The sequence below is a fragment of the Dermacentor variabilis genome, chromosome 9 (genome assembly GCF_050947875.1).
Source record: "Dermacentor variabilis isolate Ectoservices chromosome 9, ASM5094787v1, whole genome shotgun sequence".
In the NCBI taxonomy this organism is placed as follows: Eukaryota; Metazoa; Arthropoda; class Arachnida; order Ixodida; family Ixodidae; genus Dermacentor; species Dermacentor variabilis.
Window position 1 is genome coordinate 107,060,946 of NC_134576.1, and position 13,129 is coordinate 107,074,074.

Genomic DNA, 13,129 nt, shown 5'->3' on the forward strand with positions numbered 1-13,129 from the left:
TGAAACGGCGCCTGCTTTTTATCGTTGGCGCAAGCTACACGTAGAGTGGTGATAGAGTCATGTGTTTCACGGTCTTTTAGTCTGTCATGCAGATTGGCTTTACGACAACCCAACAGGCATAAAGTGGTTACTCTTCTGTATTTTGGAGCAAAACTTTCCATGCAATAAATAAAAGATTGCAGCCAAAACACAGGTCCACTGTTGTACTGAGAGACTCATTCGTATTAAATACAACAGAGTGTCGCTAATCCATCAGTTTCAGGGGAGAGAAATAAAAGTACTTGCTACTATTTAACAAAAATTCTATTGGTAAAAAAAAAATGTTTTTCAAATGTTCAGTTTAATACAACTGAGCTGTAATCACTGCCGGCATACTAATTTGGCTTTCCCTTTAATGAGAGTAGACCGTGTTGCATACCTTGATTTCTATGGATGTCAGTTACCGGTGGCTTGCAACATTGTTCTGCAATGCTAGGAGACTCTCAAGCAAGTGCAGTACCATATTTTCTTTCCCAAAATTTGTAAGCATTAAATATTGCGAAAAAGTTTCTGATATTCAATTCGCTATTTGGCTTTCCTTTCCTTGACTTGATTCAATATTCTATTCGAAATCTCCTATTCGGTATTTGCGCACGCTTAGAAATAAGAAGTCACGCATGCTTTTGCACGACCGACTTCATCAAGACTGTTTATGGCGCACATATAAAAAAAATTAAATTCTAAGGTATTTCCTGGCAAAACCACAATTTGATCATGAGGCACGTCACAGTGGATGGGGCTTTGGATTAATTTTGACTACCTGGGGTTCTTCGTGCACCTTAAGCTAAGTAAATTAGCATTTTTGCATTTCGCCCCCATGAAGATAAGGTGGCCTTCGATCCCGCTAAGCCACCACAGCACAGTGCCTACAGCGGTGGAAGTAAGCCACAGCACACTGCATTACTGTGTGTGAAGTGACATGAATAATAGTAAGGAAAAAAGGGGTGGAGGAGAGGAATGTTTTGAGCATTTATATATCTTTGATATAAAAGGTAAGATGGTGCAACGTAAACACAGGATGCTTCAAGCTATCGCAGCAACACTGCTGCTTCGGCTATGCTTGTCGCGTTCGCATCGCATTCAGTCCAGACGTTTTGTTCACGTAACTGGCAGCCTAACATCTGAGAAATCATAGTTAAAGATGCCAACAAGACAACCATGACAAGACAGTCATGAGGATGCATACAATTATTTTCGCTTTATCTCAATCTTACTAAAAAATTTTCCTTAACGAAGTTTTCGGCAGCATGGAGGACGCAATGTTCACCTGCGTCAAAACAGTTTCAGGAAGATTTAAGCAATGCAGAGCCAACATGCATTGCCAAATAGTTGATTCATTACAACATTTACTGTGAGGCTGCGGACTAACACATAAGCAAGGAATCAAGGCAGTGAGGGAAAGTTGGTAGAGCGTCTCAAGGCCAGAAAATGTGGAAATGCCTGAGCTAGGTACAATAGCATTCGAAAATTTCCCACCATATTTGAGGCACAGAAAAGAGACACGTACAGCACTGAGTTTTGTCAGTTTTCTCCCTCGAAGTCTTTAGTGTTACAGCCAGACCAACCCTCAACATTAACAAATGGCTTTTGCTCAACGAATTATGGAAGGCTAACAAATTAAAGCAAAAGTCAAAGCCTTTCTCTCTCTGGTGACTGCGCCAATGTATACTCATACAAAATGGTAAGTCTGTTCTGCGGAAGCTTGCCGGGTGGAGGAAACTTCATGAATGAAAAAAAAAAAAAGAAAATCTCGGACCAGGCCAAATTTTTCTTAAACTGCAAAATTTAAATTTTTTTTTAGAAGCCTGTATAGCTTCATGCTACAAGTCGGGTGGATGACAATTTCTACCTTTTCCTCAAACAAAATGCTAAATGCTGAGATGTCGTACAGTATGGCTCGTTCTTAATGGGAACGCTTTAGTCATAATAATGCAAACATAACAACAACGATTCATCCTTATCGGGGGAAAAAAAAGGCCTAGCGTGAAGCGTCATTCGCGGCATCTATAGGTACTAACATAGCCTGCAGGCCTTCACATCATATCTTGGCGGCAATCCACAGCGGAGTACTAACTTGGTGTTCTTTTTTTACAGTGTACTGTACTGTACATATGGCCAGCTTCGGTTAGACATGAACATCAGAGCATAGGTACCAGCATTCACGCACCACTGGAGTTGTCCTTGAAGAACCACGATGCCCGCAGGTTGCTGCGTGCTGGCACGAACCGGGATACCTTGAACTGCTCCGCACATGGGTAAGGCAGCAGGCGGACCCGAAAGTGCTTCCCAGCGTGGCCTGTGGGAGGTTTCAAGAAGAGAACATGGGCACAACGAAGTGTTGTGGTACAGACGCCTTGCAAACAATAAGAAAAAAAGAAAGGAACATTGCCATCATGATGAAAGTGATATCTCTGGTACAGACGAGACCTCTTATTATGATACCAATATTGACGATATATCGGGTAAAACAAGGAGAAGCCAATGCACCGCCAGCTTTTGCATGTGTTCTATGGTAAAATGAATTGCTTACTATAATTCTCTCATATCGCGCTATCGGTTTTAACAATCTGGCAAGTAGGTGCATGCACAAGAAGGAAAAAAAAAAGATAGAGGCGCAGAAAAGCCTAAAAAGAAAATAATAATCTAAACTGCTTCGTCACACACACCTTTGTGCCATGCACACCTCACAGCACGCCTACATCGCAATGCCTCGAGAAGAAAAAAAAATAAAAGGAAAAAGAAAACTGGAGTCACTGTGTTGCATCCGGCTTCACACCATGCAACCCACATGCCCCCCTTTCGCCTTCTTTCTACCCTCTCACCGACGACGGGAGAGGTGGTGGGAAAACGGGAAAGGGGGCAAGGAAGGCATGCGGTGCGGGGCTGTGTGGCATAAAGTCCAGTGTGGTGAAGCGGCTCATGTTCTTAGCCAGGTTTAATTGTTACAGCCAATAATGCGGCATGGGAACACTGTAGTAAGCAGTTTAATTTACCACTTACTTTACCATTTACCATTTAATTTACACACTTAACACAAAAGTTAATAGTGCAGCAGCTGCTCACTGTTACATCCAGATATTGATAAAACTGTTATACAATATTTGAAGTAGTAGCTTAGCACAAATAAAACCACAGACACAAGGAAGACAGACAAGGACTGTGGTTGTCTCTGTGGTTTTATTTGCGCTAAGCTACTACTTCAAATATGGACGACCAACTAGCCCAACAGTCAACTCTTCTGGTATACAGTACATAGTGCTGTACTCACTTCCGTCTAAATAAAATGTTTGAACATTTGTACCCTCTGCTTTTTTTCATGCAACCCAGTTATAAAAATGGGATTTTTCTCGGCACTTGAATATTGTTATAGAAGGGTTCAACCATATTCCAGAAATGTAACCTACTATGCATCCTTTATGAGACGATAACCCTATAAGACCCAAACATAGTTCCAGGTCACAGAAAATTAAAAACTTGTTCACCTCTATCTTTGGACAAGGAGAGTACATAGGTGAAAAAGAAAGAAAGTGTTACAGTAAAACCTTGTTAATTCAGACTTCACGGTGCCGCAAGAAATCTCTGAATTGAACAAACATTGAATTGTTGAAGGTATAAAGAAAACAATTAACAAATGCTAACTACGTCAACACGCTTTTCAGTTAATGAATCAGCAAATCCCATTTCTATTTTGTACAAAAACAATGCGGTAGCCATGATTCTTGTCATTTCGTTACTGCTTGGTGCCTGTACCAGTGAAGGCCATGCGGCTTCCCTCGCAGTGCTGTCGGAGTGTGCGTGTTTTCAATAACGCATGCGTGCACATTCTGATTAATTTTTTTTTCCAGTGAGCTGGTTGCCAAGAGATCATCCGTCCATCGCCACACATTTGGCGCTCTTCATCCTTGACAGCTTCCGCCGTGTTTCCAACATTGTATGCGCAGCCGTATATTGCACTGAGACAAAACGAAACTACCGTTTGCCGTAACTGCTGCACACAAAACTATAGTTGTTACCAAGGCTATTATGGATGGTGACCACACACAGTTACAAAGGCACATGCAAACGCGCTGTTATGCATGGAGGCAAATGCAAGAATGAGGGTTATAAAGGCATGAAGCATTCTGCTGCTCTTGTCATTCATACGATTATAGTGACGTGGACTCCGCCTCTTAGTTTCGATTGGATGTTAGTGCCACATTTACTCTTTTGTGTCGCACATTCATAGCACTCCACACTCATTGAACTCCAAGAGTTGTCCAAATTGACCGGTGTGCAGCCAAATACGTCCAAATTAACGAGGGTTTGATTCCATTAAATAACACACACACCTGCCGGGACCAGAGGACGACATTTAACTGCATTTATTACGCAGGCATGAGGAACTGGTAAAATTTTAATGATGCCTTAATCGCTTGTGGTAAAACTATGTCCTGACACGCCACACCACTGGCATTTGCTTACCTGATGGCCTCAGAATCAACGTGGGGGATGCAACATCTCCGCGATGTGTGCTGAATGCCATCTCTTCAACTAGTTCTGACTTCCTAAGACGAGATGCTATGACGGCGAGGTAGAGCGCCCTCTTCACGTGGTATCGCTGGTTCAGGAAGTCTGTCTTTTCGAAGCACTCCTGGCAATTCAGAAAGAGAGCAGTCACATGGCCTCACAAGAGAAAGCTTTACAGCAGGAGCTCCAATCTAAACACGTGGTAATGGAAAAATCACCTTGTTTTGTTGATTTTCATTGTAATAAAAGCCTGAAGAATTAATACAGTACACTTCTAAACTGGCATTGGCGGCTAATTCGTACATCATTTAGTGCGTACCTAAACGTCGATCCCGGCTCAATACATATTAATAAGGTTGAACTGTATATGGCGCCCAGTGCCGGTGAATAAACATTGTGAGTTTAGCGCTTGTTATTAACGCGAGAGCGTTACTTGGCTCACTGTGCGACCCCGCCGTCATCAGAAACCCATGGCAGAAAAACTGCACACAAATTACGCCATCTTCATCAAACTAAAAAAGCGGCCACAGTGAGGATTCAATCCTCTGCCCCACCGCCACTGCTACCGCTCCCTAGCTGAGCGCACTAACCACTGCACCACCATTAGAGGGCACCACCGTTGCAGCAGGCGACAGTGATAGATATCAGGTGGTTGGGCTCTGCCTGGCGGGCGATTCACTAGATGGTACATTATAGGAGTGGTGCCATTGCAGGAGCCTTCATCATATCAAGTTGAATTGCTTGCATCTGCATCATCAGGTAACACAGCAAAGCGTGGACAGAGGTGCCAGTTCACTGCCAACGAAGTATGAAACCACCACTACGCAGCAAAATGTGCAAAGCAAGCTACTGCAGCAAAACAACACTCACCACCCAGGCCCTTGACAATACGAAAGGCAGAGCGAATGGCTGCGGAGTGAGCATGGCGAGCTGTAGCGAGGCAATGTACAACCCCAAAGTACCTGACAACATTTTGCCGCAACAATAAACTCAGCAACATACTCGGCGACAAGTAATGCTCTCGCATTTAGACATCATAAGAATTGCTCAGATGCCCCCGTAGCTTTTGTACCTTCCCGTGTGATTGTGTCTTTTTCGCACTGCCTTCTGTTACAAGTCACAACGCCGCCAGTTCATGTAACCTTATTTTCCCGAGACGAGTCATCGCCAGAGAAGTTCACCAAGGGCTACTCATTTGTGCCGTCCAAAGGGTTCCACATTAGGTGCTCCTTGAAAGCACACATGAAAAGTGCGCCAACGTAATAAGGAGCCAGCAGCGCTCATAAAATGGGTAATGCACTGCTTGCTGGCCCTAAGCCCTGGGTGCTTAAAGCCAGAAATATTGAGGAAAACTTTCTATAACATTCACTCCAGTCTGTGTCATGTTCTTTTGCAGACGGTTGTGCCAAAAGTTAGCAAAGTGGAGAGACACAGCTTCCTCCTCCTCTTTCTTATCTTGCCTTTTGCTTCTTACCGTCGCCATCAGTTCAATTCTTTCAACTCAGTACTGGTTTACAGATCAGGTGCAGGTGTGACGTCAGCCGATAACTGCTCTTCAAGTGCATTATTCTTCTTTCCTGTTGTGGCATGGGCAGATACGCAATATCACGCACAGTGAGTCTTTGACATTTTCGTGCCATATCAGTGGAAGCAAACATTTAAGTGACAGCAGAGCAATCTCCTCTCAAGAATAAGAAAAATTCATTCATTGTGGAGGTAGCATTCCCCAGTAATCAAGCGGAGAGAAACAACTAGTACTTCTTTCTCCTCCTTTGCATCCGGCTTTTAAGATTTTACTGCTGGCCTCATTTAAAGGGGCCCTGAAATACTTCTTTAACATAATAACAAAACGTTGCCAATATGTCGCAGAGGCTGCCGTGAACATGTGAGCAAAATATTACTGCACTGCACGCAGCAGGGAATTTACAATGCCCTGTGCAAAATCGCTTGCTTTTGCAATGCCGCCATGCAGCGTTATCAAAAGCAGCAGGCCCACCAATGCTATTGGCTGGCTGATCTTGTGATCGACAGAGCATTCTCGGTAGTAGATATAATTGTAAATTTTGGGTGAAATAAATGAAAAATATATATGCCTCCAATCTCAAAAAGACAGTAAAAGTCTGGGGGTGCGCAAATATCAAAATTTTCGAATACGAATAGAATACTAATGCTTAGCTTCAAATATCAAATAGAATATAGAATAACGATATGCACACACCTCTATTAGCAAGTTGTGTTAACTTGTCACATTGAAACACTGCAATTGCACCGTCAATGTTAAAAAACTAGACTACTAAGCCATCACACTAAAACAATGTGTATCTGGCTAATGTTAACCTGGAAAAAATAGTAATTCCCACTAGTTGTCGTCACCATCCTGTGCCTTATTACACTGCATCAAATGCCCGTAAACCTGGAGGCAATTGACCCTGTGCCAGTCGTCATTCATTGTACCTGCTCTCAAGCAATAAGGTCAGAATTGAAAGTGACGCTGCAACAAAAAAAAAAGGAAGAAAGAAAGGGAACTGTACCCTCGCTGTCTGCAAACCCGCGCCCCCTTGCGATTGAGAGATTGGCTTTCCCGCAGAGTTTAGACGTTCAGTGGCTAAGTGTGCTTTACAGGTTAAATTTCACTAGCAGCGCAAAATCACCATGAAATTCAGCACGAAATCGCCCCAATATTCTTAGATTAGATTAAAAAACAAATGCTAAGAACCTGCACCTGCACATTCTGCTGTGGGACCAGGGTTCGAATCCCACTTGGGGCACTGCAAATATTCTTCATTTTCGTACCTGACAGTTTCAATCTTTAAAATTCGTAAAAGGCACTCCTGTGCATGACAAAGGGTGGAGTGTTAAGGTGGGAGAGAAGGAAGCAGCATGCTTTTTTGTTTATGTGTGCCTCAAGCAGGCACATTTTACGGGATAAATGCGCACTTTCTTTACGATTATTTACATTTATATGCTGCACATAGGGAGCAGCAAGCTAGGCCAACAGCAGAGACTTGGAAGCAATACAGGGTTCTTAAATCACAGCAATTATTTCAGCGAGTTAGCTCTTGACGATTTAGCCTGCTTCAAAAAGCTGTCTGAAGAGACTTGCGCAAGGCAAGTAGCCCTCTGTTTAGCGCCCTGTGTGGCCACAATATCACAGTACAGGCACCATACAATTACTTTCTTGAACATATTTCATTCTTCCACCAATCTTTCAATCTTGCTTGGCCATCCTTCAGCATCTGTAAAGCATTTCCCTGAACAGGACCCATTTTTCATAAAACTTGATCCAACATTCCTAAAATCGTAGAACGAGCCTGAGTTCACACTCTTTGCAGCAAATCCAGTAGAGTTGACAGGTATGCGTTTCTTTATAAGCTTGCAAAGCACTTTGGGATTCCTGTGACGGCCACCAGTGGACATTAAAACAACTACGTGGGCGAGCCCAGAACATATATCACTGTAAAAGTAATTTATTGCTAAGGCCGCTCTTGGTTCTGTGTCAACAACTCTGGGCTCAGCTTCTTCGGCTACTTACCAGTGGCATTTCTACGGCCAAGTCCACGACAGCGTCAGGACCAATGGCCCCACCGAAGGCGTGGCTTCCCACCACCTGAACGGTCTTGGGAGGCACGAAACGGAAGCGGCACTTCGGGTCACGCGGCAGTCCACTTGGGAGTGGCAGTGGCACTTTCTTCAGCATGGTCTCAGGTTTGTCCTGAGGCAACACGTGCGGAAAGGAGAGCGATGCGTTAAGCAGTGCAAGCCAGACATACACGAGCAACGTGCGTACAAGGCAACAGTGCGCACACTTTGAGACACTGTAGTTAAAGCTCCAAAGAGGCTAAATTTGATCCTGTTATTTCCAACAATTAGTAAAACAAAATAATGTTGATCACGTGAGTTTTGCACCAAAAGAAACAAAGACAAGACAGACCTATTTCGGACGCAGTTTTGTAAGGACATTGGTCATCAAAGAAGGAGGTCAAACTGTGGCGACACAGTTTTGCTGCCACTGACAACTTTGTTTATCTTTGTCTTAGCAACAGCTTCTCCATGCCGTGTGGCTGTTTCTTGAACCCGATGACCAAGCTCGACGAATGGAAAACAAACGCACAAAACTGCTTTCTGTGGGAGCATAGACGAAGGATGACAGTGGCCTATCAACAAATGGATGGGCATAGCCAACACAGTTTTGAGTTTTGAGCCTTTAACTGCTGTTACACTGAAAGAAATCACAATTAATACATTATGTCAGGATTGCCCACGAACTTAAATTGCACCCACGAGGCCTCTCTCCTCAAAAATATTGATTCGCTGAGAAAAAAACTACACACACACGCCAAGGTCATACCAAGACTTTCCACGTTGCAAAATTGCAATGAAGGCCATCTCCTGTATGCATGTAGTACGAACGCATCTAGCGGGGATGGCAAGTGTTTGCTTCGACAAGACAAGGGTTCAACAGAAGGCAGGCCAGATATCAGGGCACCTCAGATTACATGAATTTCTTGCAAAAGATGCTAGACAGAACTTTTGCACTCGGATCGTTCGTTCAGCCACCGTGGGTATCATTGATGGTGTTACGTTTCGCCTACGACGCGCGGTATAGCCGGCGCGGATGCAACGGACGCCGGGGCTTCGTTCAAAGCGGCGGACATTTTGGCCCGTTCAGCGCCGCCGCAACGCCTCCCCGCCAAGCGCGTCCAGGCATGTTTCAATGCCACGTGTATTCGTGTGTGCGTGTGTGTGTGTGTGCATGTTGGTGCCCACGCTTGTCAAAGCGCGGCAGCCGGGGAGAGGAGCTCCCCAAGTGTGAAGCGAGGAGGTCTGACCGGCGCCGGCCCGGCGGATGCGTCACTACACTCGTCTCAACGTGTCTCTCAGCGTGTCCGTGCCCCACCATTACGTGCGCCTCTGACGAGGCGTTCCTTCTTGCCCTCAACTCTGAGAGTATAAAAGCAGCTGTCCCCGGACGCCAAGAGAGAGGCTCCGATTTCATCCGTCGAGTAACGTGCTCTCCCGTCTCTCCACTTCGGTCGACCTGACCGGCCGCTCTTTTGCGATGCTAGAATAAACAAGTTGTTCTGTTAGCAGTCGACTCATGCTTTGCCAGGACCTTCAGATGCTTCCAGTTGTGCCCCAGGCCGCCAGGCCAACGCTACCCTTGGGGCTTGAGACCCATTTACAACAATGGGTAGTACATGGACTTGTCTAATCTTCATGCTTTTGTGGCTTCAGGCGTTCTTGAGGCCTTATCAGCAACCCTGGAACTGCAAAAGCGGGGGGAGTTGCAGTGGGGTTGATCACCCCCACAGATACATTGCAGGGGGACACTGGTCCCCTCTAATGTAATACTAGTTAACATTAGGCCTTGGTTTTACAATAGCAGAAAAAAAAGAGTTTGTGTAGGTGAAATGAGCTCAGCTCTTGCCCCCAGACTCAAAATACACTTCCAAAGCCCCTGGACATTATTTATTATGCTTTACCTTTCTAAACTTTTTCTTAAACACAATAAGGAAATAAGTCTATGTGCAGATGCATAATAACTGCACATTGCTGCATCTATAATGCAATAGGGGATGTCTAAAACATGGTGGCTATGACTTGCTTCCAGCTCGGCAATAGGTGGTGCTCAAATCCAAACTTCAGTGGTGGCATTCTCTGGATAATAGATTAAGATCTTTAAGGCTATGCTCTTGCTAGTTGCATGCAGTGGAAGCAATTGAGTGAGCCGGTAAGATGTCATAAACATCGGGTCTAGGACTGGCTCCTGCAGTTAAAGAAAACAAAGCCTTCGAGATCCACTCCTGTTACATAAAGAGAGTCATGGCTGGGGCGTACATTTGGACACCACGCCTCAGCGATGGTGTGGCAGTACGGTGCGATCCGTACTAGCCGTTAGTCCCATGATGGCTCAACTGCCCCACTTACACCAGAGTTCCCTCTAGTAACATTTGTAGGAGAATATGAATCGGATGATGCGGATTTGCACAAACCGCACTATCTGTAACAGCAACAGGGTAGCTTACGTGAATGCGGTCCCACGATGGAATAGTCGTAAGCGTCTTTCGGAAGAGGCCGAGCCAGGCATCAAAGTGATGATTGTGCTTCTCCTTTGGGGCAATCTCCTTCAGCATGTCTGATAACTGCAAGATGATTCACAATCAATCGATCGATCAACCAACATGTTTATGTTTTCAAAGGTGTTACATTTAGGGTTCAACGTACAGATGGAGGCCCCATAGCTCAAGGCTGCAAGGGGACCTCCCCTTCAGTCGACCACATCTTGGCCCAAAATTTCACCGACAGAAAAAGCGGAAAAGTTTGTAAACACAACTCATATACATGTAAATACAGCTTCAAATTATGCCTACAGTGTGTTGGCAGCAAACATCAAGCAGCAGATGCTTCAAACATTATCTAGATATGCCAAAATTAAAATCTGAAGAAAGGTGGTTAACCGAGGGACCCGATTTTTGTTATTCACATCATAAGAAGCCAACAAACACGTGTTTGTTGGCTTCTTATGATATGAACATTAAAATTTGGAAGATGCTACAGTCAAGGCCAACAAAAAAAAAGAAAAAGAAACTAAAATTTGGCAGGAAAATAGCAAAAATTGTTTTATTACTTAACCATAGAAAGCACAAAAACCATTACAGATCAAGAAAAATTTAAACAATTTATTTGACCTTTATTTCTGACCATCAAGAGTACACTTGTAAAAAAAAACAATGAAATGGTACTTGAGTTAAAGATTAACCAGTACAGTTTAATTAATTAATCAGCTTATTGTTTATTTAATTTGTTAAGTTTGCTGAGCTATCCACAACTGGAACTTTCCTTTAGCGCATGATAAACACTGCTATGGGCTTTCCGCACAGCAATTAAATCAGAATTTTGAGGCATCAACTTGGTGCATAAGAAAATGTTTGGCATTGCGGAGTTAACTGAGTGTTTATTTTTCAATAATCACTTCATTTGTTCTGTAGGGACACAGCAGTCAAAGACAGCCTTATCTCTACCAAAGACAAAATGAGATATTCACGAAAGATTCAAATAAAATTCACTTAATAATGGCAGCCAAGATTTAAGTTGCTACGACCATTTTGCTGGCTCCTCTGCTTATATTACAGCAGTGGTGCCTCACTGAGCGACATTTTACAGAGCAAATCAGACTCATTTGTGATCCTTAACTCGCAGAGCAAATTATACCCAAGTCAGACGGACTACAATTTAGTGACACTTCGAGCGAGCGCATTTTGCGTCGCGGAAGGTCACTTTGGTGCCACGGTGCAAGATGGCAAAACAAAGTGTCATTCAGGATTGATGACAGCAATGATCTAGGAAGCCATAGGGCTTGGTATGATTCTCAGCACTTCCCATTTTCAGAAACGGTTCCTGGCACATTAAAAAAAGGGAAAGATTATCCGCAAGAACCTCTCCAATGAAAAATAGATACTACAATATCATTAACATGGCTACTCATACTGAGCCGATACAAACAAGCAACATATCCAAAATCCAGAGTCAAAATGGCAGACTTTGTGTCGGGCATTCTGATGGGTACAGAAAGTGAATGTTGCAAGCTTGTTCTGACTTCACTAATGTCACGGTGTGCTTATAACATTTGAAATTATGAAAAAGTGATCTTGGAATTAGTGCAGACTTTGCATAGAGTGCCTTTTATTTGTTCTTGGAGTGCTGTTATCGAGGCTACACACTTCAGAGCAGCGAAGTGAGTGCATTGAATGCATTCACTGGCAACTGCACTCCCCCAGCGAACTTAACTAAACCTTTCTGTCCGACAGCCTGTGAATGACACTGATGGCAAAACAAACTCGTTCAAAGTGACACTAAATTTGCCTCTCTAACTGGGGTATTTGATACCTCTGCATATCTGCTCCACCTCTCTGTCTGCCTCTCTGTCACCCACCCACCTCTCTGTCACCTATCTGCTCCACCATCAGCTTTCCCTGCCTAGCCTCTCTCTCGCCTCACGCTCAGATGTGCGCTGAAGAAAAAGCAGAGACAAATAAATGGCAAAGTTCTTCCCTCCTGGATCTTTAATTAAAAAACGAAAAGGCAAGGACAGTGACAGACGTAAATTTTCACACGGTGTCTTCCACCTCATCTAGCTGAGAGAGACCAATCCAGACTGAAGCCAATAAATAAAATTATGGTGTTTTACATGCCAAAACCACAATCTGATTATGAGGCACGCGACGGTGGGGCGCTCAGGATTACTTTTGGCTACCTGGGGATCTTTAATGAACACCCAATTGCCTGGCAACCAATTCAGAATGAATTAAGAAGCACTTTTAAAAGTGCAAATGGGTGTATAGTAGCTATGTAAATAGCCCCCATTCCTCTTATCTTCCGTACACTCATCTCTGGATGCTGAATGTTCATTATTCTTGGTAAATACATGTACAAATTTCTTTCTTTAACTTGTGATATCACTTGCACCTTTTTTATGAATAACAAGCCTCCCGGGACAAGTTAATAGGTTTTCTATGAATGTGAAAACACATCGCACAGAATGACGTCTCGGAGAACAAACCAACCCACGGAATGAATTAGGTTT

The 13,129-nt window shown here is 43.8% G+C and overlaps 1 protein-coding gene across 1 annotated transcript in view; it reads right to left on the reverse strand.

The window, feature by feature from the left end:
• The window catches only part of Mat89Ba (nucleolar protein 6 Mat89Ba), a 43,457-nt gene that overhangs the window by 26,686 nt on the left and 3,642 nt on the right, over positions 1 to 13,129 (reverse strand). Inside the window, exons 3-6 of the mRNA XM_075668940.1 lie at positions 10,572 to 10,688; positions 8,078 to 8,257; positions 4,501 to 4,669; positions 2,207 to 2,335 (exon numbers count right to left, since the gene is read on the reverse strand). Coding sequence (XP_075525055.1) covers positions 2,207 to 2,335; positions 4,501 to 4,669; positions 8,078 to 8,257; positions 10,572 to 10,688 — 595 coding nt within the window. The remainder of the gene's footprint in view (positions 1 to 2,206; positions 2,336 to 4,500; positions 4,670 to 8,077; positions 8,258 to 10,571; positions 10,689 to 13,129) is intronic.